Here is a 27,902-nt window from a genome sequence, read left to right as displayed (position 1 = left end):
AAAGCAAAGGCTAACCTATACATTTTTAGATATTGCACTTGAAAATTCACTTTACTGAATTCAGTACTGACTCTCCTTTTTAATCAAATAGTTCAAAACAAAATTATACTGTCCGGATTGAAAAGTAAGGTGTGCCATAGGGCTTTAAAATGAGTTTACAGTGAAGTATTTATTTACCATAGCCTAATAAGGGAATAAATTAATATGCTAATAGCTGCTCAATCACGAAGTTAGTAAACAGAGAGTAAGATTGCTTTCCATTTTCTATAAAAGCATCTGTAATTATAAATGAAATTTAGAGGTAAGTATTTCGAAAGAAAAAAAAACTTATATGCAGATTACATTTTGAACATAAAACTATTCTATGTTTTCAAAAAAGGCTTCACGGTCGTAAATACGTGTCTGAAACTTTAAAAGAACCAAGAAAACAACAATCGCTTCTCAAATTTGCCGGTTTATGGTCCTTTAATTCTGTATTCCACCTTGGCCCTGATAGACGTTCATTCGTTTAAAAGGAGCGCCAGCCCATCCCAATATGGCGGCTCTATTGACGCATTTGCTTCCTTGGAGGCCCCATTCAACGCAGTGTTGCATAGATGGCGCTGTGCCGCAAAAGACGGTGAACAACGTCAAAAAATTATAATACACGATAATTCTTAGCTGAATTAATTGATTATTGAGTGTTAATTGTGTACTTTGAGAGCAACCTTTAACTACAACATTTACCATTGTAATCATGAACAGGAACCAGGGACAAGAGGTCACAATCTTTGACAGGCGCTGCCAGATAGTGTGACCGTGCTGTAAGTAGGATCCTATGCGACTTTCGTGGCACAGCGCCATCTAGGGTCACGAAATTCGACGGGTCACAGAATTCGGTACAACACCTGTAACGTTAACGGTGATTGGATCACTGGTGAATAAGAAACGCCTTCGTTTCTGTTAAGATATGTTAAAGTTAATAGTTAAATATAAAAGGGTTAATAGTTGCGTTCTTCGCTTATCACGAAGCAGATGCTTTATGTATAAAGGCATTTGCAGTGACTGTATATGTATTTGTTTGTTTAATATACGGCCATAAAGCAGAAGTCAGCACAGGTTGATGACCGCGGCCACAGGAAGCGGCGCGCCACTTTATAAAGCAGAAGCGGCCGTGCACGAAGCTGCAGGTTCTCTGCTCTCCAGGCGCACGAAGCTCGCTGTCTTCATCCCCTGAACGGACCACCAGCGGGACGAGGACCGGGCTCGCTTCACGATGGGGTAAGAAGGACTTTATGGACCAAGTGGGGTGTACTGATGGTGTGTATTCACACACGCACAGGCCTGCGTAGGTTTAAGCCAAGAAAAAATGAAATCTTAAATTAACAAATTTTATTCATTACTTTCTGAATCACGACTTTCCTCTGTAAGAGTGAAAAAGCCAGGTTTGCACAACCAAGAAATGTTTATTACGTAAAGGTTTGTAATTGTGCTACATATGCATGATCTCAATATTATTGTACAATCCTGAAATGTACTTATTCCTGCACCAAACAAGAACATTGCCAAATTTCCTTTTGCAATGCTTGAAGATTTCACAGAGATGCAAGATTCTTACAGATCCAACTATTGACAGATTTAGGAGACCTAATGTAGTTTATGAGGGTTTGTCCTCAGACTCACTTACTAATAATCCAACCAATGAATGAAGAGTAACCTCTAATGCAGTTTTGTGGTTCACTGGATGGAAGGTGCGTACAACATGATTGCAGCCCAAACTGTTCTTGTTTGCTGGATGGGATCTTCCAGAATGTTGCTTTAGCTCCTCAACTCAACTTTGCACTCTCCTTTCAAGTTCATGGACAACTCAGCAGCACCTCCAAGTCTCCCGTTTTCCTGAAGCTTGAGGTTGTTTCCCCATCTCGAGCTCATTTGGGATAAGAAGCTATCGTCTAAAAAAATAACAAAACTATTCACCAATATTCATTTTGTTTTCCACACGTTAGATCCAAAAGTATCTCCGGTTCCACATTTCAAATCAGCCAAATCTGTAATATGTTTAGTTTATTAGGATATTAGAACATATGAGGATATAAAGTGCACAGTCTTTCCGAGTTAGTTTTATTTCACCTGTATCTACTGATATGAGCGATTTAAAGATATTTGCTGTGTTGCTGAGGCAAGTGTGGCTGTGTGTGAGAAACTGCACCGCAGTGAGAGCAGCAGGATGATGGTGTCTTTTTTTTTTTTTTTTTTTTAATTGTACGGTAAGTTCCTCCTTTTCTATCGGTTTAAATTGTGAACTTCCTTCAGCAGAGTTCATACACATTTGTTTTCTCTGACTCTCAGTTCTCCCGAAGTCTTTGAATTTCATCAATTTTCTTTCAAGCCCACGTGAGGACCAATCAGTGGTTTGCCCTGAACAGCTCACAAGTTCCCTCCCTCATCCGGAAACTGCAGATCAGGGGGGGCAGGTTGAATAAGTCAATAAGAGAAATGTAAAAAAATGAGAGAGAAAGAGAAAAGAAAAGCCGTCGTGAGAGTTTGACATCAAGTGCCTGATCTGAGTGTGTAGATGAAGCAGACAGTGTTCAGTGTCGGACCACAGCTTCCTGTTTTCTCAGTAGCGTGTGTTCCTGGCTGTCACGCCGAGTTTCGCCCAGCGTTACGCTTCTCTTATCATTTGTTTGGTCAGGGTTCGAGTTCTCGGTGTTTAATTTTGGAAACTGATAAACACGTCTGTAGCGGTCAATGCATGAATGCAAGGGAGCCCTGTCGCTTCACACTTATAGTCTGTAGAACCCATCTCACCACTTCCTGACTCTGTTCTACCAACCGCGTCCCACGCAGCAGGTTCAGAGCTTTCAAAAAGAATCGCTGGCCTTTTCCTGCATTTTCAGCACTTTATTTTGGTGCGATTCCTTGACGGGGCTTGTGTCTGTGTCCTTATTTGGCCGTGGTGAAGTCCCCTGGCACAGGAACTCTCACAGCAGAGACATTGTATCACGTCTTGCACCAACGCCTCTTTGTCAAAGTGCATCAGTTGAGGATTGTGGTGTTTCACATATGCTCTGCTTTTTTGCATTTTGGTCTGCATCAGAACCGCACGCCTTTTTTTTGTTTTTGTAACATCTTTTTTAGCTCCAGATTATACCCCTGCACGATTGTGAAGTTATAAAAATACTTAGAATTGTTAAAAGGTATATCAACACACACCACAGTGGCTGATTGGAATTTGTGAAGTGAAGTGATTGTCACTTGTGATACACAGCACATGGTGCACACAGTGAAATTTGTCCTCTGCATTTAACCCATCACCCTGAGTGAAGGTTGCCGGTTTGAATCCCGATCCGCCAAGGTGCTCAATGGCATATTGGCGGATCGGGATTCGAACCGGCAACCTTCTGATTACGGGGCCGCTTCCTTAACCGCTAGGCCACCACTGCCCCCTGGGAGTCACGTTACCACATGTCCGTTAAAATTAAAAGCCATGGCCACGCGTGAGATTAGACCTTCAAGAATGTTGCCCTGTTCCAGTCCGGCAATAACTTGCAGTGCATGTAGCAAATTTCTTGTCACATGATTCCATCCATGTGCCCGGGAGCAACACGGAGATGTGGTAACGTGACTCCCAAATTGGCAAGATGGCCACAGGCCAGCCGCTCAGTCATTGATTGGCATCCGTCAACTAAACTCTGCTCCTTCTCCATCTCAACCCGTAAGACTCACCCTGCTCGTCTCCTCACCTCTCAACTCTTCCCTCTCATCCTGTCCCTTCCCCAAATTCAACCTAAACGCAAACGACATCCGTGTGGCATTGCGGCTCATGCCGGTTCTCATTCGCATATTAAACCGGTGGAAACTTACCTGAAATTCCTACACATGTTCTTGCCAATCAAAAACGACCCACCGGATTGCAGTATACAAATTACCTGCCTCATTGCGTACTATCGCACCGGGGTTTCTCGTTTCGTCCAACACGTGCTCATGTTCTGGGACCGCGACATTCCATCAGTGAAGTTTTTTTTTAATACTTGCTTCACTGTCTTCAGCATGCATGCAGTGCGGTCCAGTTTATGGTCCTGTGTGATTTGTATACTGACATCCGGTGGGTCGTTCTCGATTGACAAGAACACATGTAAGAATTTCAGCCGGCAACATTGGAACAGAGAAAAAAACGCATTGATGTCTGAATACATTGCCAGCGTACATTTTTATTTATTAATGGTCGTCATCCACATTTGATTTCTTGGCTTTTATGAATACTTGAATGCAGTCAAAACATGTGACAAGGGAAGGTTTTTTAGGACATTTCAAAATCACGAATATTATCCGATGTTGTCCACGTTTGCGTTCACAACATGCTGCTAATGAAAGTGAAAAATTACGGACAGGTTGCTGTGATTGGACAAAATTGCAAGGGGTTGTTAATAGTTGAGATCATGACAGCTGTATTTGCACTATTTTACTTTGCACATTTGTTATTCATTTCGCTAGTTAATCGCTGTCTGCCTCATTGTCTACATGTCTTTTGTTAAATTTTATTCTTGCACTGTCTGTGTCCCCTGCTTGCACTTGGTGGAGCCCAGGTTGTCTGTTGCACACGTGCACTTTGTCAGTAACGTTGTTTAAATGTTACATGTAGCACCAGATTCCAGAGAAACATAGTTACTGTCTGTAGCTGAAATGACATTAAAACTCAACTTCAATGCAGTAAGCATCTTGTGTTTCACAGTGTCCTACCCAGTTTTAAGTCTTCACAGGATCACAAGAACATTACACCTTTCATTATTCTGATGATAAAACAGTGACTGAGTACAATGTGATGGTGACACTGAGTCAACTTCTGTCGTTCCTGTGTCTGTGACCTTAGTGAAACCAGTATTTGCCAGGCCCGGGCCACTGTCATGATGTACGATGACGCCAACAAGCGCTGGGTCCCGGCGGGCACCGGCGCCCAGTGTGTCAGCAGAGTTCAGATATTCCACAATCCTGGCACCAACACATACAGAGTCGTGGGCCGCAAAATACAAACCGACCAGCAGGTATGACGACCGTCGAGGTCACGACCTCTGTTAAACCTCTGTGTGTTTGCTGTAACAATAATCAGGTTTATGTTAATGCCACATATATTCCAAATGTGGGTATTTTTTTAAGTACACTGTGTGTCAGTGAAGATGTATAACGTGCATTTCATGAAAAGGCTCTTTGTTTAATGCAACTTTGCTGACAGGTTTATCTGTGAACGCGCATTGTACGCAGGGCTCTGTGGTTGTCACGTGTCCCATTTGTCAGTATGTTTTTGCTGTGTTGATTTCCATTTACTCAGTTCTCATTATTTTACCCATGACATTTTTTTATTCTAGTTCTTTCGTTCTTTCAAGAGCTGTATTCTAACCCTTTCTGATGTTTGAATAGTTTTCTGATGTTCTAAATGTGGAGCTTGTTCGGTCGTGCAACATTAAAGACGCCCTCAGGATTTACAAAAAATATATGAAACATGAAAGAAACACAATGTTTCTTGTGCATGTGCATGTGACACATTAACGACATTGAAATAGCCCAGAATGAGGAAATCAGTCATCAAGTTCCTACCGTTTTAAAAAGAGAAATAATTACACTCCTGCAAAAAGGGTACATAGTTTTTCTTTTATCTATTTATGAGAACACCTTTAACTTTTCACCAGGCTTCTGGCCCTTATTTCTTCACTGTTCACATGGCATTGGTTTTCCCCTGCCTCTAGTGACCACCAGCAGTACACTGGACGTTTTTTTGACACCACGGGGTTTGTGTCTGTCTGTACTAGCTTCGCTTGTGCTCCAGAGTTTCCTCTTTGTCCCTGTATATTGAGTTTAATTCACTTGAACTGGTTTGTACAGCATGCACCAAATAAACACCCCAAACTCGGAGGAACTGATTTGTTGGTGAAGAAATCAGAATGAATACAGTTTGGCAGGTTAGCTCTCTCCAGAAACACAGTAGCAGTTGTATTGTGTCATGCAGTGAAATATGTCTTTATTTTCAAATATCAAAAAAGATGTTTATTATATTATGGTTCATGTAGAGTTCCACGTCAACACAATATGCATGATGATTAACATTTTTTTTTCTGTACTTTATGATAGGTGGTCATCAATTATCCCATTGGAAAGGGATTAAAGTACAACCAGGCCACACCTACTTTCCACCAGTGGCGAGATGCTCGGCAAGTGTGGGGGCTGAACTTTGGGAGCAAGGATGAAGCCATCCAGTTTGGTGACAGCATGACGCATGCCCTCGACATGATGAACGGAGTGGCGGAAGCAGGTACCGTGCGCAAACTATTGAACGTCCAGACAGCCTGAGCAGCGTCTGATTGAACATCTTCTCCACAGCCCCACGTCAGGTGCAAAATGGACCCTCTCCAGAAGAAGTGGAGCAGCAGAGAAGGTACCATTACACAGTACAGTGACAGAAAACACTGAGAGTGTGACAGTCTTTAAGATCCAGGCTGTCGGACTGCGTTCACCAGGCTGGAGAAACAGAGACAAGAGCAGCTGGAACGTGAGCAGATGGAAAAAGAGCGACCCATCCCTCCATCCTCACCTCCACCCACATCCCCTGCCCGATCAGGAGGCCCCCCGCCCCCCGGGCCGCCTCCGCCGCCCGGACCACCACCGGCACCAGCATGTCCGCCTTCCGGAGCCGGGCCACCTCCTCCCCCAGGGCCACCTCCTCCTCCTGGACCTGGCCCGCCTCCCCCGCCGCCACTGCCCTCTGGGGGCGGAGGTGGTGACGGAGGAGGAGCCGGTGGTGGGCTGGCCGCAGCCCTTGCTGGGGCCAAATTACGCAAAGCAGCCAAGGTTAGTACAATGTAATTAATATTAATATTAAGTGTTTTTAGGAGCCATTTAAAGTTCTTATGCTTCTTCACCTTTTTATTGATGTGATATCAGTGAAGTAGTTGCAAAAGTAGGAATCATTTCCAATGTACTGGAAGGGTTTCAAGGACTAACTGATCTACAAAGTCATGGTTTGGTTTAGGGCTGCAACAACGAATCAATAAAAATCGATTACTAGAAGAGTTGGCAACAAATTTCCTAATTGATTTGTTATGTCGCGCGCCGCGGAGATGTTTGATTATTTTAAAAAAAACTTAATTTGAGTGCGGAGTGGAGTGAACACACTCGGTCTCTCTCGCACACAGATGCTAGCAGAGTTTGGCGCCTCAAAAAAACAAAAAACAAAAAAAAAGCGGAGGTAGAGGACATATACATGGCGGAGGCAGAGAAATCTGCGCGAAAATATGCAAAAGCGACATGGCATGGCACAGGAGCACCACGGCAATGATCCAGCACCTGAAACGCAAACATGTTGGAGTGTTTGAGGAGGAAGAAGGGAGTTCAGCAGCAGGGGAAGTCGCTACAGAATCCTACTTTTTTCCGTTTTGAAGTGAGGAACGTAATGTCCCTGGTGCTGGTGTTTAACTCGCCGCGGAGGAGAACTAGATGGGGACTTACAGCGCCACCTACAGGTGTGGAGGGAGGATGAAACAGCGTTCGGACTGTTCTCTGCGTCTCCGCGTGGACGACTCGCCTATTGTGTCCCTGAGCAAGACACATAACCCTAAGTTGCTCCAGGGGGACTGTCCCTGTAACAACTGATTGTAAGTCGCTCTGGATAAGGGCGTCTGATAAATGCTGTAAATGTAAATGTTTACCCGTCATCCAGCTTGACAGGCATGACAAGTTAGCGTTAGCGCGTTAATAACAGTAGTAAAGCAGGGGTGCTATAGTTTTCTTTGCATTAAAAGACTAAAGACATGTTTTTATTCACTAGACTTTTTTGGACCATTCATTTTTCTATCTGTTGTCATGCATACACTGCAAAAAAAGCTTTTCTTACCTAGTAATTTTGTCTCGTTTCCAGTCCAAATATCTAAAAAATCTTAAATCAAGATTACTAGACAAGAAAAATGGCATGAGAAAATTAAGTGATGCTTAAAACTTCTGTTTGAGATTATCTCATTAAGATTAGTTTTGTTACCCCATTGGCTTAATTCTGAGATATTTTATCAGAAAACAAGACATCACTTCTTATGTGTAGTAAACACATGATTTAAGATTTTTTAGAGATTTGGACTGAAATCAGGACAAAACTACTAAGTTAGAAAAGCATTTTTTGCAGTGTGTGTGTGTGTCAGTGTTTGTGAGTTTATGCGTCTGCGAGTGTGTGCATCTGCAGTGTAGTGTAGAGAACAAGTTCTGACATTCAAACAAATCCTCTTAAATTTTCTGATTTGTATTGTTCTTTTTTTTCTTTTTTTTATCATTCTGGCAGCTCATGTGGCACTTTATTTTAAAAAAAAAAAGTCTATATTTGGCAGATGTAAAGCATACATGTGTATGTTTTTGTGTTAGTCCATTTTTTTTTTTTTTTATTATAACAGCTCAAGGAGCAACATGTTTGTGCACTTTCTAAAGATTTTGGTTCTGTTTTTGAATAAAAGGTTGAAAATAAATGATTGACAGATTAATCGATTATTAAAATAATCGTTAGTTGCAGCCCTAGTTTGGTTGGAGTTTCTTAGTGGGGTTCTGGGTCTTATTAAATTGAATTGTAAATCGAGCAGATAATGGACTTTGGTATGGTCCCAGTAGTGCACAGGATCTTGAGGAGTCCACTGAACAGGCCATGATGTTGGCATACACGTGAAAGTGAAGTGATTGTCATTGTTAAACACAGCACACAGTGCTCACAACGAAATGTGCCCTCTGATTTTAGCCCATAATCAGTGGGCAGCCATGAAAGGTGCCTGAGGAGCAGGGTGTGGGGACCTTGCTCAGTAGCACCTTTTATGCCGCTCATACTCTTAATAATATGCCCTATCACTATGCCTATGTAGGATGACAGTGGTAACAGCACACCGAAGCCAGACACCAGCAGCAGTGGAGGAGGTGGTGGAGGAGGTGGAGGAGGAGGCCTAATGGGAGAGATGAGTGCCATTCTTGCACGCCGGTTAGTCCTTCACACAATACAGGACCCACAGCGAATCATATTTATTTAATGAGCACATTTATAATAAGATTAACCACAGTAACAATAGTAAATATAATAACTTTTGCACATAGTGTGTGTGAGAAAATGTGGAAAATTATATTGTGTCCCTACAGGAGGAAAGCTGCTGATATCCCAGCACCCAAGAAGGAAGAGCCAGCCAGTGTAAGCAACAAAAAACAATTCTCTGTAAAGTAAATTTGCCACAATGCCAATTGACATGTAAATAATTTGGGTGGTTGTATGACTACAGGATAGCAAAGAATCCTCAGCTCCTAAACCTGTCCAAAGTGGTGAGTGGTGATTCATTTTTCCAATCCACTATCATCACATCAGAATAAATTGTTACATTTTCTCACTGTTTTATTTTAGATTCTGTTAAAAAGCCATGGGAGAAATCGGCCACCTTGCCAAGGTAAAAAAAAAAAGCAATATTTTATTTTTTCTTATGCGTTAGTATTTCTTGAAAGGTTCCCCCAGATGTCTCACCATTTTCAACAGGTCTAATATAGCCCCCCGTGGTCAGGAGGTCACATCATCCACTGCCCCGGGATCCAGGTATTCCTCCTTTGTGTTGCTGCCTCAGGGTTCAAAATGCCACATTCTGGAAACCATTCTGGATGCTTATACTGTTCGCCTTGTAATAAAAAAGTGCATTTATGCACGTATGTGTTCCTCAAAGTCTTCTGCTGTGTTATTTTCTTGTTTAACCTCACAATACTTCCGAACACTGACAGGGTGAAGCCGTCAAATCCGAGTGCAAATGAAACAGGCACAATGGATGAGTCTCAGTTGGAGGATTTTAAACAGGTAGGTGACATAACTGGAATGGTATTATCTTTTTCAGTATAGTAAGAAGCATTTTATTCCACATTAGTTGTGGTGAGGCTCAAACAATGTGTGGTGTTGTAGAGTATCCTTGAGGAGATGCGCAAGGAACTGCAGAAAATAAAGGATGAAATAATTGAGAGTAAGTATATTTTTTTGCTTCACCAAACCATTATGTATAAACCATATATGTATACTTATATAGATACATTATTAGCAGATAGGTGTTATTGTTTTAATTAGAAAATCATGAAATTTTAAAATCTACTACTTGATTGGGACTGATGGGCAAATATTTTACTTAGATTCTAAAAACAAATGACTTTTTTTCTTTATATTCTATTTGTCTAGATGCTCCAGTGCATTTTAAATATGTGTTTCTTGTGTTGTTATCCCTTCTTCTAGCCTTAGTTCAGGAGCTGCAGAAGACTGCTGTGTAGTCTCTACTTTGCACAGAGCAGACTGGCACTGCAAAAAGAAGTAGAGTTTTATGACATATTTACATCAATTGTTCTGGAAGTTTTATTTAAATTTAAAATATTTGGAATTTGTTTTGCAATAAATTGATGCCTTTTTCTGGACGTCTGGGGGTGAAAATTACTACTTTCTTTCAGCATGGATTTTTTTTTCTTTCATGCTTGCATAAAGTTAGTTTCTACAGTTGTGTGGGTTCTCTCTTTAAATTACATTATATTTATTACAATTTGTGTATTATGAATTGTAAAATTGTCATACTCCTTTAAAATGCTAACATACAGAACTAACATACACAGTATATAGTTATAAATGGTAAGATCTTATTATACAGAATACACAATATTGTAAACAAGTGAATTAAAGTGAGGTGGTTGTCATTATGATGTACAGCACACGGTGAAACATGTCTTCTGTATTTAACTATCACCCTTGGTGAGCAGTGGGCAGCCATGACAAGCAGTGTGCAGTGTGTGGGGACGGTGCTTTGCTCAGTGGCCACCACTACCCCACTGTGACAGTGACAATAGCACTAACACTCGCACAATTATTTTTTTTCGACTAGCACTTTACAATTTCTGAGTTCTTTTTCTGACAAGTTAGGCCTTATCAGGGCTCTTAGTTTTGTAAACTCAAAATCTATAGAAACCGAACGAGAATTGCTGGTGTATTCCGCTTTGGGTAAAAGCGTCTGCTAAGGGAAGTAAAGTAAATAGCAAACATCTACAACCCCATAGCATGGAAAACAGCTTGACATTTAAATGTCTCGCCATGGTATGAGACAAATGAACAGATTATTTTCCTTTGCCGACATATGATGACTGACTCTGTCCTCGCTATTGCTTTAGTAAAAATAGATTCGGCTTTTGCATTGCGAGTCGGTGTTCTCGCCGCAAACGAACGTCTCTGCGGATCAATGCAACGTGACCGTCACGTGATCAAAACAGGAAGTAACGAGAACCGCGGACGCGAAGAAGCGGTGGGCTTGTGTCAGCGTGGAGTGACGTAGAAAACCGCTTTTTATACGGAAACCTTGAATGAAAAGGAAGAACCACTCGAGTTTAATACTGCTCATGATGGCTGCAGTGTTCTTGTTAATGGTAGTTTTATACAGCACCATCTTTTCACCGGTAAGCGTACTTCTTCCTCATAACACGTCTGCCATTTTGGTGGATACCGGTGCTTTTTGTGTTTGATAAAGTGTTACAGTGTTGGCCACTTGATATGTCTGCTCCATATGTCCTCTATATTTAAATTACTCTATCATTAAAAAAAACAGCTCTGCCCGTTATCATTCGCTAACTCGAATGTCAAGTGCATGTCTGGAAATTCTACTACGTACTTGTGGTTAGAAATGTGGACATATCAATGAGAAAGACGGATATATTTCGTCAGACTGCACATGCAGGAACATCAACCTCATCGCTAAATGCTGAAAGATCGCACGTATGCAACACAGTGGCCATTCACTAAAAACGAGGTGCAAAATAAAAGGGAATAACACTATCAAATACAATTTGTGTCTGTCTTTTGTCAGATTGATGAATAGTTTTAGTTTCCGTTGTGCAAGTCATCTGTAAATTATAAGTAAAAACAAAATTGGGTGGAGCTGACAGGGCTGCATTTAAGTGACTGTAAAATATATAATCTGAGGTTGCATCAAATGTTAAAAAAAAAAACGAGTGGCCTCAACTAAGTTTGCTTGAGATAAAGTGGTTCCAGATCTGAGTTTTGGATTAGTGCAGTAAAGCAGAGCACGATCCTGTACTCCAGCAGACCACCACTGCAGCACTGAAATCTGACGCCGGACAGATGGGGAAACCTCTGTACAAACTGGACATCGCTTGGCCTAAATACACAGAATACTTCACTGGTCAAGTGTTTGGAGTGGCGGTCGACCATATCGAAGGCTTGGTGTATGTTGCACAGGTGAGTGTCAACTCACATAGCCCTCAAACTGACATATTTCATCTGCGTAGAACAATAGTAATAATAAGTGGGTTTCAAAACAGAGGGGGGAAAATGTACCAAAAGTGCTTGTCTTCAGCACCGATGGTGACTTCCTGCAAGCTTGGAACACCAGTACATTAGAAGAACCCCATGGAATATTCCTTGCCAATGCAACTGCAAACCCCACGGTGTGGATTACTGATGTGGGAAAAGGTATTTTCTTATGGGAAAAACTGATTTATGTTTAAAAAATCCATGCTGTGCACATTTCATTTTTTTTCTCTTAATTTCCCTTAGGTGCATATGGTCATACTATCAAGCAGTACAGCCCTTCAGGAAAACTTCTGCAAGTTCTGGGCACGCCCGGAAAGCCTGGATCTAACCTGAACCCGCTTCAGTTTGACCAGCCTGCCGAAATTTTCGTCCACAGTTCAGGGGAGATTTATATAGTTGATGGTGATGGTGGCATGAACAATCGTCTCATCAAATTATCCAAAGGTTCTTATAGATGTTGATATTTATCATGATTACAATTTAATTTAAAAAGTTAATGCTCCTGGTGTTTTCTAACTGGATGTCCCTCTCAGATCTTCAGGTCTTGTGGATGCATGGCGAGAAGGGCCAGGGCCTGGCGCAGTTCAACATTCCCCACAGTGTGGCCGTAGATTATTATCAGCGTGTATGTATCTCTTCCTCTGGAAGCTATTGGAGTACATTTTGTGCAATTTTTTTCCCATGCATTTTCACCTAACATTTCCCATTTTTTATTTTGCAGGTGTGGGTTGCAGACAGAGGAAATAAGCGAATACAAGTGTTCAATTCTGTAACAGGAGACTGGCTTGGATCATGGGGCAGCTGCTTTGATGATGATGCACCTTACTCTGTGAGGTAAGACTAAAAAGGCAATGAAGTTGTTGATGTGTGTATGAGATTATTTTACCCGCTTCCTTTTATTAGTGGAAAAAAGGAATACTATATTACTAAAAAGTGCTAGATTACACATACTAATACTATGCTTATACTATGTATATAACTATATAAGAGCAGCTTGAACTAATAGGGGGACACCCCTCTGATTTTCCAGGTTGACTGCTGACCAGAAGTATTTTGTTGTGGCTCAGTTAAACACCAATCAGGTATCCCTGCTGGAAGCCCCTCCCGTGGGAGGGATTGGTCAGTGTAGGGTGACCAGTGTCATACAGCTTGCAGAGGACATTAAACCCCACCTAGTGGATGTTGACCTCAAAACTGGGGCATTGTATGTTGCAGAAATTGGAGGCCAACAGGCACAGAAATTTATACCGTTGACTCGTGGCAGTAGTTTCCTCTGAATGATTGTTACGGTGAGATACATTTTTCCATCATGGTGGCAGACAAAACACATGGGACAAGAATCATTTATGGGCACAGGCATTGTATGGCAAAATAAAAAAATGCAGTATTTGCACAGAGGTGATATGTATGAATTAAAATAAATGTTTTTTTTTTTTTTTTTTTCATAATTAAATCTACCTGTTGAATTTGTGTAGTACTCTGGATTCTTGCTGTAATATTGTGTTAGTGTTAATGAAATGCACATGATGCTGTATTTTATATTGATTATGCAGATTCCCATCACACTGCAGCCATCATGAGCAGTATTAAACACGAGTGGTTCTTCCCAATCCCATCAACTGATTGAATTAAGTTTGCGGTTGTTGTGCAAACTTGCTTTACTATAATTTTTATTGCTGTTATTTTGAATCTGAATTGCTTTTCATGCTATTTGTGAATACTGTGATTGTGCAGTTCTTTTCATTTAAATTTGATTTACAGAATCATTTATTTAATTAAAAATTACTCACTATTTTACCTGCAAGTGATGAAGTATGTGGTGCAGATTTCAACTATAAAATTCAGCTTATTATACACCAAAGACATATCAAAGATATCTATGTATACAACAACCAGATTTTCTGGAAATAAATAATGTTTTAATGCAGACATTTAAGTTTGGACTAATTTAAATTATCCATGATTAATGTGCATTTTTAAAAAGAAAACTTTCCCCTGAGATAATAATAGTGATAATAGTGAAGTGATTGTCACATGTGATACACAGCAGCACAGCACACAGTGAAATTTGTCCTCTACATTTAACCCATCACCCTGAGTGAGCAGTGGGCAGCCATGACAGGCGCCCAGGGAGCAGTGCATGGGGACGGTGCTTTGCTCAGTGGCACCTTGGCGGATCGGGATTTGAACCGGCAACCTTCTGATTACGGGCCCGCTTCCTTAACCGCTAGGCCACCACTGCCCCCCACCACTGATGATGATGATGCTGTTTTATCATGTCTTATGATTGATGTTGAGAATAATTTATGTATTTGGTGACATTCATCGTTTCTGTTGAAGCAGTTCCTAAGACTTCTGGGATCAATGGCATGTTTAGAATAGAACAGAATGCCGTTTATTGTCACTGTAGGCATGTACAATGAGATTAAAAGCAACTCCTTCAGTGCAGACATGTATGTAGAAAAATACACAAATTGCACAAATTACAAAATGACGGAATAAATGACTAGGTAAGGTTTTATATACAGTGTGACGTAGTGAGGATTGCACATTGTTTCAAAAGTAATTCACAGTAATGCTGAACATGTACAGTGTCTTTAGACGTGTTTGTAGTTTCTTGTGTATTAATAACGTTATTTTTTTAGTTTACCGTGATATGCAATAATAAAGTTTGCTCATCTGAATAATTAATATAGCCTTCGTATTTCATAATAATAAGTGCTTTATCTGAAATGCATATATCTCAGCATTTAACAACAGCAACTACATATAACATGGCAATGATCAAGTTGAACGAATTTGTACATTTGTTCAAAACCGCTGGGGCACTTTGTACAGTTTCAAATACCAAATGTAAAAAAACAATAATAATCAAACGTACCACGTTTTCGAGGTTTGAGTGGACTATATACCCTATGGCACAAGAGTTTCTTGCGAATTATTAAATGATCACTGAATAATTTAATAACGTGCATAAGTTATTCGAGAAATCTGCGAAGCTCTGACACAACAACAGAACCCGTACAAAAGCGCGTCAACAGCGCTACTGGGGGTCCGTGCATTGATTGTAACAGAATTGCCCAAAACATAATGAAATAGAAATACGTAGATTACAGATTTTTGCATTGTTTCTTATATGAAACTATTTAAATTAAGCTCATCGCACCTCTTCATAATTTTGTATTCATTTTAATTACACCCATATTTTGAAGGAAGTGTAAGACACAGTCAGGCACATTTGTGGACACCTCTGTTTGACTCAGGCCCGAATGTTTTGGCGTTCATTGATCATGGCGGAATTGTAGAAGAAATAGAAGATGATGCCCAATAAAATGGCTAACATGACCTAATCGGTTTAAATACAGCTACCCGCAGGAACACATTAATGGACTACAATGTTGTTACATCTGGATATTACGGTTTGGAGCTGTTGTGACAACGGAACTTCAGTGACCTGTAAGATAAACCTACCTAGCCTACTGATTAGCTGACTAGCATTCTTCTGCATTTGAATGTCAGTGTTTACAGACAATGTTCTGCTTAGACCTGATATATTTTATTCTTGTGGGCAAATTTGAAGACGTTTGTGACTGTGCTCTATAACTAGGACGCGGCGGGGATTTTTCACAACATGCTACCTAGCCCCCGGTTCGACTGATGCAGTCGTTTCGTGAGAGAAAAGCCACAGCATTTAACCTCTTAGATGGAGACTCACGATGTGCATCCTGAGAATGAGTTTACATCGTAAGATCCATCAACGAACCTGCATGGTGGGCAGGAAGGTGTCTGCACAAGAGCCTATTAGATTTTTTATTAAGCGGTCAAACGCACATACACTTGTCTACTTTCTGGACGTCTCAATCTGCCTTTTAAAGTTCTTGAACGTGTGAAATGGTTCGTGCAAGGTGCACAAATAAAGAAAACCGAACCTAATTTAAAGCACTGTACTGTGCCTTACGAACCATCGGTTGTCTTGATCTCGGCCCTGTAAACAAGGGAGCTACTGAGACGTGGTTGCAGCGTCGCAATTCATTCTTTCCACGCAGGTCGTGTTCATTTTGTGGAGGTGATATGGTTTACTTGTAGTTGTAATTTCAATATCTGAATTGCAGGAATAGCCATTCGTGACTGTAGTTCTAATTCGGTTGCCCTCGCGACCTCTGTGCTCCCCTATAAAGTGGAAGTTTTTAACTGGTCGTTTCTCTTTTGAAGCCTGAAGCAGTTTCTTACCACCTCGCTGAGCAGCAGCGCCCTCTGAGAGGTGAGCGACGCAGAAGCGCTTGTTCAAAACTTCCAATTCCATCTGCCCACCAAGTTCTGGTTTAAAGAGAGCAAGCTGTTTATTTGCATTTTCTGTGTTCTCAGACAAGTTGATGATCCAGCAGGAGAAACCCGAGCTGGTCGGCACTATGCCTGTAGTGTGGCCCACCCTCCTTGACCTTGGAAGAGATGAGTGTAAAAGAATCCTCCGCAAGCTTGGTAAAATATCCATATTGGCAACACCAGTTCACATTTCAGTCTGTTGCCATGCTGGATTGAAGGAGCTAGGTGTTCATGAGAAGTTCAGTTGATCTCTCTGTCTGCAGAGTTGGAGGCATATGCAGGTGTCATTAGTGCTCTCAGGGCGCAAGGAGATCTCACAAAGGATAAGAAAGATCTTCTTGGGGAGCTCACAAAAGTTCTCAGGTACAGGTCGTGATAAATGGTGTGTAGTATTATAAGAGAATGCATATGCTGATATGACACATCACATCGCCTTGCTTCCACATTTAGCATCTCAACAGAGCGCCACCGTGCTGAAGTCCGCAGGGCTGTCAATGATGAACGCCTTACGACCATCGCACATCAGTGAGTTATAGCGTCTTTTAATTTGATATATGGGAAAATGTTATAGGGAAAGGGTAGATTTCTTATATGTTTGTTGTCTGTTCTGTTCTTTTACCTCTTTGTAGTATGTCTGGACCAAATAGTTCTTCTGAGTGGTCCATTGAAGGGCGGAGACTTGTCCCTCTCATGCCCAGGTTGGTTCCGCAGACGGCATTCACTGTCACTGCCAACACTGTAGCCAATGCAACAGCTCACCAGAACTCATCCCTCCTCCTGCCTGCGGAGACGGGCAACAAGGAAGGTAACTAATTCACGCAAGTGAAAATATCTGACTTCCTGACATGGTAGTGTAACCGAATACGAATGCATGGCCTGAATGTGTGTGGAGCACTTAAAGGATAAGAAATTCGTGTCTAAAGCTGGAGAGCCCCTCCTGTACATGATGTATTTGAATTGTGTGAATGCTAAAACTTTGATTTTGTTCATTGCTTGCAGTGGTTGTTTGCTACTCCTACACAAGCACTACATCCACACCCACTAGCGCCACTGCACCAAGCGGAAGTGCAGCTGCAGCTCTCAAGTCTCCCCGGCCAGCCAGCCCTGCCTCCAATGTGGTGGTGCTCCCCAGTGGCAGCACAGTTTATGTAAAGAGTGAGTGGAACTCCTTTAAACTTTTTCTCATCTGCCATATTCCTGGTTGTCTCTATCCTGGAGAGGGTAAACTCACTACCCCCCCTGGCAATTTTTATTGCTGTGCAATCATCTCTTGACACCTTGAATGATGTTTTTATTTCTTTATATGAAATGTGAAGAGGGAAAGAGCCCACTAATGCCTCTCACACTACCTGCTTCCTTATTCCTCCCTTTTTCCGTCATTCTAAACACTCCTAATAACTCTTGTAGAAAATACAGCCCTTTGTCTTTATTGTATTTCCCTTAATGGTCATTTTCTCTGTAAACCTGGTCAGGTGTGAGCTGCACAGAGGAGGATGAAAAGCCCCGCAAGCGTCGGCGCACCAACTCTTCGGGCTCGTCACCGGTGTTGTTAAAAGAAGTCCCCAAGGTGGCCCCTCCCATCTCCAAAACGATCACTGTCCCAGTCAGTGGCAGCCCTAAAATGAGCATCATGCAGAGCATCGCGAACTCCCTTCCACCGCACATGTCACCGGTCAAGATCACCTTCACCAAGCCCACCACCCAGACCACCAACACCCCGACGCAGAAGGTCAGTTCATAGCTCATGCAGCGAGAGAAGATGCGCCTTGCTCTTCAGGAGTAAAGTGTCTGTGTTTTTTTTTCCCCCTTCTAGGTGATTATTGTGACAACGTCTCCCAGCTCCAGCTTTGTGCCCAACATCCTGTCAAAGTCACACAACTATGCAGCAATGTCCAAGCTGGTGTCCACCTCCATTCTGTCGTCCTCCAGTCAGAAGCAGACTGTGGTTATCCCAGCCAGCTCCAGCCTTTCTTCAAACCCCAGCACAGTAGCTGTGACCTCTGTGGTGTCCTCCACGCCATCTGTGGTCATGTCAACATTAGCACAGGGTATGTGTGCTAGTAAGTTTGCCATTAAATCTGTTTAAAAGCACTGAAGAGGTGTGTGTGTTTGTGTGTGTGTGTGTAGGTGCCACCTCTGCTGCGGTCAAAGTGGCCTCAGCAAGGCTTCCCTCGCCGAAGACCCTGGTGGGTTCCCCGACTCAGATCATCGCCCAGTTTCCCAAGCAGCACCAGCAGTCCCCCAAACAGCTGCAACTGAGCTCACCCATCTCCTCTCCCGTGGGGTCTGGCCAGACCTCGACAACGCCCCCCGGCAGCAAACCCACCATCCAGATAAAGCAGGAGTCTGGTGAGCATTGCCGGCCACGCCCCGTCCCTGCATGGCCCACCGTACAGGGCAGTAAATGTAACTTTAACACGTTTCAGGAGTGAAGATCATCACCCAGCAGGTGCAGCCCAGCAAGATCCTCCCAAAGCCTTCCTCCACCCAGCTGCCCAGCAGCAGCACCTCACCCATCATGGTCGTCAGTAGCAATGGAGCAATCATGACCACAAAGCTTGTGACAACACCCACAGGTGCGATGATCACAGTTTCAGTTGGGGTTAAATGTCAAAACACTAGTGAGCAGCACCACTCAAAAAAGTTGTTTAGGACTGCTTGATGCCACAAAAGCCAAATCTTTGCTTTTATATCGGTCTTGTTGGTCCCCTAATACTGTATCTGAAGTCTTTTGTTTCTCTCTGAACGATGAAGCAGAATGGCCAAAGCTCTCTACACCTATCACTGTTTCTAGCCACTGCAGGACCATAGACAGGGAACTCATATTAATGTTAGGGGACCTTTAAACTCCTGGTCAGTTAATGAAATGTAGTTTTCAATCAATTGCCTTATCTTCATTTTGCAGTTTAAACTTGCAAATTTAAGTCTTAAGATTTGTGTACATTAGCATTTCATCATACTTAATCTCCCATTGAGAAATGGTTAAAACATTTCACTGGAGTACACAATGTGTTTTGATGGTCAAGATGAATACAGATTTGGAAGACATCATAGCATCATTTCATTCTTTTTCCTGAAGGCACGCAGGCAACCTACTCCCGACCTACAGTCAGTCCTACCGTAGGAGCACGAATGGCAACTTCAGCAGGTGGGGCAACCTATGTGAAGACCACCAGTGGCAGCATCATCACCGTGGTGCCCAAGTCTCTGGCAACGCTTGGGGGAAAAATAATCAGCAGTAATATAGTGTCTGGTAAGGCCATCACGCTTTTCCATTATGGAAATTCTGTCTGAATTTTGAACTTCACTTTTTTCCTCCCTCCATTCTCAATTTCAGGGACCACCACAAAAATAACCACTATACCTATGACATCTAAGCCCAACGTCATAGTGGTCCAGAAGACAACAGGAAAAGGAACTACAATCCAAGGCCTGCCTGGGAAAAATGTCGTAACAACTCTGTTAAATGCTGGGGTGAGCAAATGTCGCCATGTCTGCAATAGATGAGATCCAGCATGAGCAACACATGTCATGTATAGGGGAATGGTAATAAAGTCTATACAGTCTGTATAATTTTATACTGAACCCTGTCTGGGTGTTTTTGTTTATTCCATTTCCAGCTTTGCAACTGGCTTTGACATATCAGCCATACATTTAACCAGTGGAGGTTTTAACTTTTATGATGCTTCACCATTGTATTTTTTTCATTTTATCTATTTAGCTTTATTTTTTCTTCATTTTTTTGAACACTTGACAGTAGAAATACATATGAAAACATGTCACAATTTCCTGACACAGTAGTACTCCTGTACGCATCATGCAGAGCATGTTAATTATTTTTTTTGTCATTTGTTTTAAATCTATCCCTGTGAACAGGGTGAGAAGACGCTGCAGGCAGTTCCTGGAGCAAAACCAGCCATCATCACAGCCTCTCGGCCCATAACCAAAATGATTGTCACGCAGCCTAAAAGCATGGGCTCAGGGGTACAGCCTACAACCACCACCAAGATCATCCCTACCAAAATAGTGTATGGACAGCAGGGGAAGACGCAAGTAAGCTGGACGTCCTTCGCCTCATCAGACACACAGTGGTGAATCGAGCGCTTATCAGCATCTCACCGTGTTTCTTCCAGGTTCTCATCAAGCCCAAGCCCATGACTTTTCAGACGGCCGTAGTGAGTGAACAGACCCGGCAGCTGGTGAGCGAGACGCTGCAGCAGGTTTCTCGAGCGGCAGAATCAGGCCTTGCCTCTGGCCAGGAGGGGGCGCTGAAAGACGATTCTACCACGGAGAGCAGTTCCCCATCTGCCGAAACGCTGCAAAGCGGTAGCTGACCACAGGCTCATTATTAAGCAACCTATTTATTGGTTCAGTTATTAGTTATTCCTCAGGCCTGTTCACCTTATAATTCACTTAGGGTCCATTATTATTATTTATTAAGAACAATTTTGGGGGGATCTTTAATGTTACAGAGCTTCAGCCAGTGGTACATGTAATTGCATCCAGGGGCCAGGAATGGCCTGAGCATGAGGTTGCTATGGAAACAAGCCCCACAATTATTTACCAGGACGTGTCAGGAGAGTCCCAGTCTGCCACTTCCACAATCAAAGCTCTGCTGGAGTTGCAGCAGACAACAGGTACAGTTTAGTTTTCCTCTGCAGATTAAAATGTTTGATTGTAGTAACCTTTGCCTCTATTACGTGTGTGTGTGTGTGAGTTTGTTTGTGTGTGTCAACACTACGTTACATCATACTGATCAGCTGTGGAGCTTTATTTCGCACCAGGAAGTACGGGGCTTTCCCTGCTATTCCCCTTTCATTTGTAGATTTTTCTTTAATAAAAGCCTTGTCTTTAATACAGTCAAAGAGAAGGTGGAGCCCAAACCCCGTCAGCACACAATTGACTTGAGCCAGATGGCTGTCCCCATTCAGATGGCCCAGGACAAAAGGCAGTCCCCTGAGCCCCCAGGACAGGGGGAGTCAGAAGCCTTGCCGGACCACCCATCAGCCGGTATGAGCCCTCCTTTTCTCCTGGGTTAGGTACCAGCAATTTGTGTGTTATGGAACTGTTAGCATGAACAGCAGGGATTTAGGTGGGCTTTCCACCAGGAGTCAGCCCACATGACGTAGGAGGCTGGTGTCATTTGATAACATGTAATCTTGTAGGGTTTTTCTTTTTTTTTTTTATTTTATTTTCGTTTTCGTTTTCCTCCTTTGTGCCAACCCTGCTGGAAAGAACAGAGTGCATGCAATTTAAATAATATTGTTAATAGTGAAAGTGAAGTGATTGTCATTGTGAAGCACAGCACACGGTGCACACAACGAAATGTGTCCTGTGCTTTTAACCATCACCCTTAGTGAGCAGACGTGACAGGCGTCCGGGGAGCAGTGTGTGCCCTTACAAATCCATGTCAACCGATATACTTGGCTAGGGCTGTTTATGTCCTGAAATAAACATATGTAAGCACATATTTTGGCTGTGTTAATGTTATGCAAGGCTATGTATACATGTTGTTATGTATTAATAGTGTTTCATATGAAACATTAATAATGTTTCATATGTTCTAAAATTATCCTTTCGGTCTAGATTACTGCCTTCAGTTTCTTTTTCTTAATTTTCTGCCATCTGGTATTATGAAAAAGTACCTATTATTTTCCAGGTCATAAGGTATTTTTATACACACACACACACACACACACACACACACACACACACACACACATATATATATATAAAATATATATAAAAGCATATTTATATATATATATTAGTATATATTAGTTCTGTTTTCAATTATAGGAACTTGCATTTTCTAGAAATGTTTATTAAATGTGTTTTTGGACTTGTCATAAAGAAACAGAAAAAGTGTCACCATGTAAACAAATGGGTACAAGCAATGTTTTGGGAATTGGCATTTTTCTAAATAATCAATTTAAACAGTGTAAATGTACATTTACTGCAGCATTGAGCATCATTAACCCTAGAAGCAAAAATGTATGTGTCTTTTAACTTGTGTGTTTCAATCATTTTGTCCAATAGATGCTATGTAGGTCTGTAGTAAACTGAGAGTTTTTCAATATAAACCTTTTATTGGTGCGGATGAGAATACAACATGATAAACAGCTAACTTTAAAAATAAATAAAAGGATTGTTCATAATCTTTAAAGCCAATCAGCAAGTATGTATCCAGTCTTGACATTTTTAATTCTTATTTCATACAGTTTTAGAGGCTGAGCATTTGGACAATGACTAATATTAATGATTTCCAACAGTAAAATATTGCATTTTTTTTCTCTTCCTCTACTGCAGGCAAGACCTCCACAGGCAGTCCTTCAGTTGGCACTGTGGTCAGCGAAGTAACTCTGTCCTCCAGCCAACCACAGGTGGTTTCGTGCCAAACCACCGGCCCAACGTCCTCCATTGTGACAGTCACTCGTCTAGTGCCACCACAGGTGAGAAATTCCCCAGAGAGCTCTCTGCTGGTGACCAGCCCTTGTTTTCTGTTGCCCGACACCAAGCTCATTAGGATCTCTTTTCTTCTGCAGGTTGGAGGAACCGCCGTGATGCACAACAAACAGACCGAGGAGCAGGTTGTGGAGGAAGGGGAGCTGGAGGGTGACACTCTAGATCCCCAGACAGGGCTGTTTTACAGGTCGTCACAGCCATCTTCCCAGCCTCCGTCTCAGCAGGGAAGCTCCCAGGCAGCCCAGCCAGAGCCAAGCCGACCCACTCCTCACTCCACACAGCCTCAGCAGATCAAACCTCCACCCTCCTCCTCGCCTTCCACCTCTTCTCCATCCTCAGTCAAGAGAGCTCCTGTACCTCATGAGCATCCACCACCCAAAGCCTCCACACAGCCGAGCGCTTCTGTGAAGGAGAAGCCACCCCTGGCCTCGGGTGGGCAGCCTGTGGTCCAGGTCCTGTCTGTGAAAGCTCCCCACACCCCCCAGCTGCCCAAGCTGCAGCAGGCACCCACCTCACACAACAGGCCCAACATCCACACTCAGCTCTCCCAGCCACCACCCCTGCAGGCACACCACCCCGTGGTTTCGGATAAGACCTCGTCTGGCCAGGTTAGTGCATTTATGATGCCCCCCGCATTCAATTTGGCTCCTCAATGAAATTTTCACTGAAGGATGAAAAGATTTAGATTTTGCCACTCCAAGGTCACGATTATTCAATTATTTATACTCATTTCACACGGATTAAAGTTTTCAGTCACCGTGACAACTGAGTCCACTACAGACCCTCACAGGCCAAACACATCTCATCGTTTTAGCGACACTCCGCAAGCATCTGCAGAATATTGTTGAACTTTGACCTCTGACTCATTAATGCGCAACCCACGGTTTTGGTTGAGTTTTCGGTTTACAAAAAAATAAATAATACATTTGTCAGATATTTTTTTGCTTAATCCATGATTTCAGCTGATTTTCTTGACCTCGTTTTAGATTTACTGTAGTAGTATTTAACTGGACGTAGCTGCATCAGTGCACTGGGACACTAAGCAGGGCACTCAATACCAGTACAGTTTAGAGGGGTGAAACTTCATTTGATTATTATTATTAATGCCTCAATAATTGATTCATTATGATGTTCAACCGTCCACCAACCGTCACGTCTCCATCGCAATGCATCAATAATGCAACGATTTCAACACTCCATGTACAGTTATTATATGAGACGGCAACAACGCATGTAGTAGAATGTTGTTGGAGGCATGCAAGTGCATAGTGGCAATTTTAATGCCACCAAAAGTCATTTTTTTATTTGCCCTAACAGGTTCAGCAGCCCATCATCACTCAAGGAGCCACTGTGACAAAAATCACTTTCGGCAGCCACCAGTCACCCCCTGTCTCCAGCAGCGCCGAGGCAGCAGCCAAACTCCTCCCTGAGGCCAGCTCTGGCATGAACCCAGAGAAATCCTCTGTGTCCGACATCCTCAAGATCTCCATGATGGAGGCGGAGATTGACCCCAGCGCCGAGCCCATGGTGGTGGACTCGTCCAGTGACTGTGGCTCCTTCAGCTCCACCGCCGCCTCGTCACTCATTAGCAGCTCAGGGTCGGCCCTCCACCACCCCAAACAGCAGCATGGCCAGTTTAGCCGCATACAGAGCCTCACCGCCCAGAAGAGCAAAGATGTGGATGTCATAGAGGTACCAGTGACCCTCAGACCCACTTCAGAACCTGGTGTTCATTTTGGGATTTTTTTTATTATTATTATTATTATTTTTTATAAACAATCTTGTCCTAGTTTGGCTTTTGTAGATGCCATAATATACATACAAAAAAACACAGCACACCACCTTTCACGCTTTCATCAAAACACTAGAGTACACAACATTTATACAATTGTTAAAAGGTCCCCTGTCATGACTATTATGACTACACCAGCCATTAATAGGAGTTCCCCTAGCCTGTCTATGGTCCTGCAGTGGCTAGAAATGGCAATAGGTGTAAAGAGTGTTTTATCCATTCTGCTTCACTGTTCAGAGAGCGGCAGCTCAGACGGTCAGATCTGGAATTTGTCCCCTTATGATGTCTTAAGGGGAAAGATTACCTCCCCTTTCTCATGCTTTTTCCTACCAGAGAATTTCCTACCCCTCCCCTAAAAAAAAGTATCTCCAGTGATAATCACGGCTTCCAAATGTGCTCTGTGATTGGTTATAAAAATGAACACAAATGTATTTTTTTAGAACCAGTAGTGGTAAAAGTGGTAGTAGCCTAGTGGTTAACACACTGACCTATGAACTAAAAGACCCAGGTTCAAACCCCACTTATTACCATTGTGTCCCTGAGCAAGACACTTTACCCTGAGTGTCTTTAGTGAAACTGTCCCTGTAACAACTGATAATTTATTTTCTGAAAAAAAATGTTGACACGACTTCCTGTCTGCAGCAAACATTGTTGTTGGTGGATGTTGATGATGACCTAATTTCTGTGAATGCCCACTCAATTTCTATAGGCTGCTCTCTTCATTTCGCCTGTCTCCTCCTCATTAGCATTTAAAGCTACAGACACCAAAATGGTGTATCCTGAGAAATCTAATTGTGGGACTTGATCAAAGTGGCTGTAATTCTGCACCAAGGCTGAATCTCAGAAAGAGACTTCAGATACGGTATTAGGGGACCAAGAGACCGATTTAAAAAATAAAATAAATTCACAATAGGGGATAAATAATCAAACACTGGTATTGAATTAAAAGTCAAGTGATGCAGATTTTGGATGCATAATATAAAAAATTGGGTCCTCTTTCTCCAGGTTATCCCACAGTACTCCATAATGCCCGACTCAAGTCAGTCGAACGTTGTGGTGGAACCCAGCGGCTTCCTGGAAATCACTGACTACACCAGCCAGCGTCTAGATGACGAGAGCATGATGGAGCCGGAGGTGGACAGCAGCAACGACGAGGGAGCGGCTGCCAGCCCGATGGAAGGCTGCGCTGACCAGTCGCAGTGAGCGGCTCTACGTTCACAAAGACCTTATTCCCACTTCTGTAGAACATTGACACACGGTTGGTTATTTTTTTAAGCTTTTATGACACTTGGAGCCTTTGTGATGTCACATGGTCAGAAGAGCTTCACAATTGCATTTTGTGAAGGGAAGGAGCTGCTGAACAGAAAGGATCCTGAAGAGACGAAACAGGAAACTTAACTTCAGAGGCATTTAGAAAAGAGGTGAAAACATGTTAAATATCTTTTTGTACTTTATTGCCTTTTAGAAAAGCAGTGTTCATAAGGAAAAAACGAAAATACACTTTTTGTGGTGGCTTCTCATTAGTGTCCACGTCGCTCATCCATTTATTTAAGAAGACTTTCGATTCATGCTGAAGTGCCATAGGATGTTAAGTGGTAAGGCTACTTAAATTTCATTTGACGTAGACAACGTTGACGATGGATATTTTTGCTGTAATTATGCTCACTCACGCAATTGTTTTTTTGTTTAGATGAACTAATGTTAAAAAACTAAAAGTTACCCCCCCCCCCCCAAACCCCCTGCCCACCCACCCCCAACATCTCTCGTTTTAAAGGATCTGTAACCCAGGCCGTGGAACAGCTACTATTGTTTAACTCTATCTACGTTGAGTATATCTTTTGGTGCAGACTGTGTGTTTTTTTTTTTTTTTTTTTGTTTCCCCCTGTTGGCCAGTTCCACTTAAATGCTTGTAGGCAAATCATTCTCAAGTTTGTTTAAAAAAAAAAAAAGAGAAAAAGAAAGAAAGAACAGAAAAATGACCATTTTGTTCTAGTGTTCTAAACAATGTTTGTCTATCTTGATGTAACATTTTGAATTTTAACTGTATAAAATTTACTATAAAACCTTTGTTTTTGTTCTGTTTTGTGTGTGTGTGTGTGTGTGTAAGGTTTAATCATTTACTTGTATTTGCATCTTTGTGCAAATGAATCCTCCTATGGTTGAGGAAAGTACCATTCTGAAATCGACTCTAAACACAGAGCAATAAGGGCAGAGACTTTTCGGTGGATCCCAGCACCTGCCTTTTCCTGAGAGGTGTCAGCGCTGAGATGTGGTCATCTTGATGGGAGACAAGGTGTTTGCCCCCCCCCACCCAGCCTGTTGGGCAGTGGAATAAGACAAGCAGTGTTTTTGTGTAAGACAAGTCCTCTTTAAGCACGTTAATAACTAGTTTATCTCCATGTAATGAGTCCGCGGTGGGGCTTTCCTGCGTCCTGGGTTGTGTTTGAAGCTCAGCTGTCATTATACTGAATAAGGAAAGTTAGCTGGGTCATTTCTAAATGGCTTTTGTTTGTGGGCGTAACAGTCTAGACTTTATCAAGACGTTTCTCTCATTTTCAGTTTCATAAAAACCGCTTGAGATGTCATGCAATCGGGGTTAAAGACCAATGGAAACCCCCCCCCCCCCCCCCCTTCTTTCAATCGAGGCATATATGTGTGTGTACTCCTCTCATGACGCCTATGAAACTGAACATGAATTACGCTCCGTGCACATCAGGTAGTTTTATGCTTACGACGTTGTCTGTCCATGCATGCGGGGCCTTGGTCGTCTCGTTCTTGTTAAGGCTTAAATAGTAACCAGAACATGAAGGTGTTTCGCTCTCGCTGCCTGGGTCAATATACAAACATTTAAGGCCTCAAGTCGCATATTTGAATAGAAGTCTTCAGATGAATGGAGGCCCATGCCTGGGGTCTGTTCTGGAGTTAATGGGGAAATATCCCAGGAAACTCAACCTTGGGTTCACCTTGCTGAAAGAGCTGGTGAGTGGGAGCTCCTCGGGT

At 42.5% G+C, this 27,902-nt stretch overlaps 3 protein-coding genes across 5 annotated transcripts; all 3 read left to right on the top strand.

The window, feature by feature from the left end:
• Positions 1–1,122: 1,122 nt before the first annotated feature.
• On the top strand, positions 1,123–10,425 carry LOC114792615 (vasodilator-stimulated phosphoprotein-like). Of its 2 annotated transcripts, XM_028983924.1 has the most exons (13): positions 1,123–1,260; positions 4,853–5,024; positions 6,106–6,286; positions 6,355–6,409; positions 6,492–6,822; positions 8,865–8,977; positions 9,133–9,181; positions 9,270–9,309; positions 9,389–9,431; positions 9,518–9,574; positions 9,754–9,826; positions 9,929–9,986; positions 10,250–10,425. In XM_028983924.1, the coding sequence occupies exons 1-13, from the start codon at positions 1,256–1,258 to the stop codon at positions 10,282–10,284; spliced, it is 1,212 nt and encodes a 403-aa protein (XP_028839757.1). In that variant the 5' UTR covers positions 1,123–1,255; the 3' UTR covers positions 10,285–10,425. The 2 variants fall into 2 exon arrangements, 1 of the variants encoding a protein (XP_028839757.1); XR_003750139.1 differs by having other exon boundaries at positions 9,518–9,826; positions 10,250–10,266.
• Positions 10,426–11,257: 832 nt separating this feature from the next.
• On the top strand, positions 11,258–14,251 carry LOC114792791 (NHL repeat-containing protein 3-like). 2 transcript variants are annotated; one of them, XM_028984233.1, is made up of 7 exons: positions 11,258–11,448; positions 12,095–12,247; positions 12,331–12,481; positions 12,566–12,766; positions 12,856–12,947; positions 13,044–13,156; positions 13,353–14,251. In XM_028984233.1, the coding sequence occupies exons 1-7, from the start codon at positions 11,356–11,358 to the stop codon at positions 13,597–13,599; spliced, it is 1,050 nt and encodes a 349-aa protein (XP_028840066.1). In that variant the 5' UTR covers positions 11,258–11,355; the 3' UTR covers positions 13,600–14,251. The 2 variants fall into 2 exon arrangements, with proteins under 2 accessions (XP_028840066.1, XP_028840065.1); XM_028984232.1 differs by having other exon boundaries at positions 12,092–12,247.
• A 1,325-nt stretch (positions 14,252–15,576) lies between these two features.
• emsy (EMSY transcriptional repressor, BRCA2 interacting) lies at positions 15,577–26,969 on the top strand. The gene is made up of 21 exons (XM_028983367.1): positions 15,577–15,778; positions 16,535–16,583; positions 16,688–16,801; positions 16,909–17,008; positions 17,096–17,170; positions 17,275–17,450; positions 17,645–17,800; positions 18,118–18,374; positions 18,459–18,693; positions 18,773–18,994; positions 19,072–19,221; positions 19,725–19,898; positions 19,983–20,119; positions 20,522–20,698; positions 20,779–20,971; positions 21,118–21,282; positions 21,506–21,655; positions 22,955–23,097; positions 23,191–23,718; positions 24,428–24,802; positions 25,908–26,969. Exons 3-21 carry the CDS (start codon positions 16,696–16,698, stop codon positions 26,103–26,105), a joined length of 3,717 nt encoding a protein of 1,238 aa, XP_028839200.1. The 5' UTR covers positions 15,577–15,778; positions 16,535–16,583; positions 16,688–16,695; the 3' UTR covers positions 26,106–26,969.
• Positions 26,970–27,902: the final 933 nt, after the last annotated feature.

The sequence above is a fragment of the Denticeps clupeoides genome, chromosome 6, assembly GCF_900700375.1.
Source record: "Denticeps clupeoides chromosome 6, fDenClu1.1, whole genome shotgun sequence".
In the NCBI taxonomy this organism is placed as follows: domain Eukaryota; kingdom Metazoa; phylum Chordata; class Actinopteri; order Clupeiformes; family Denticipitidae; genus Denticeps; species Denticeps clupeoides.
This window is presented reverse-complemented; position numbering and strand designations above follow the sequence as displayed.

Bases quoted from the DNA above. Each gene is read 5' to 3' on its own strand.
- LOC114792615 (XM_028983924.1), top strand. The intron at 5,025-6,105 runs GTATGACGACCG...ACTTTATGATAG, and splicing joins AAATACAAACCGACCAGCAG to GTGGTCATCAATTATCCCAT. The intron at 8,978-9,132 runs GTTAGTCCTTCA...GTGTCCCTACAG, and splicing joins AGTGCCATTCTTGCACGCCG to GAGGAAAGCTGCTGATATCC.
- LOC114792791 (XM_028984232.1), top strand. From the start codon at position 11,356: ATGAAAAGGAAGAACCACTCGAGTTTAATACTGCTCATGATGGCTGCA. The intron at 11,449-12,091 runs GTAAGCGTACTT...CCTGTACTCCAG, and splicing joins ACAGCACCATCTTTTCACCG to CAGACCACCACTGCAGCACT. The intron at 13,157-13,352 runs GTAAGACTAAAA...CTGATTTTCCAG, and splicing joins GATGCACCTTACTCTGTGAG to GTTGACTGCTGACCAGAAGT.
- emsy (XM_028983367.1), top strand. From the start codon at position 16,696: ATGATCCAGCAGGAGAAACCCGAGCTGGTCGGCACTATGCCTGTAGTG. The intron at 17,451-17,644 runs GTAACTAATTCA...CATTGCTTGCAG, and splicing joins GGAGACGGGCAACAAGGAAG to TGGTTGTTTGCTACTCCTAC. The intron at 21,656-22,954 runs GTATGAGCCCTC...CCTCTACTGCAG, and splicing joins GCCGGACCACCCATCAGCCG to GCAAGACCTCCACAGGCAGT.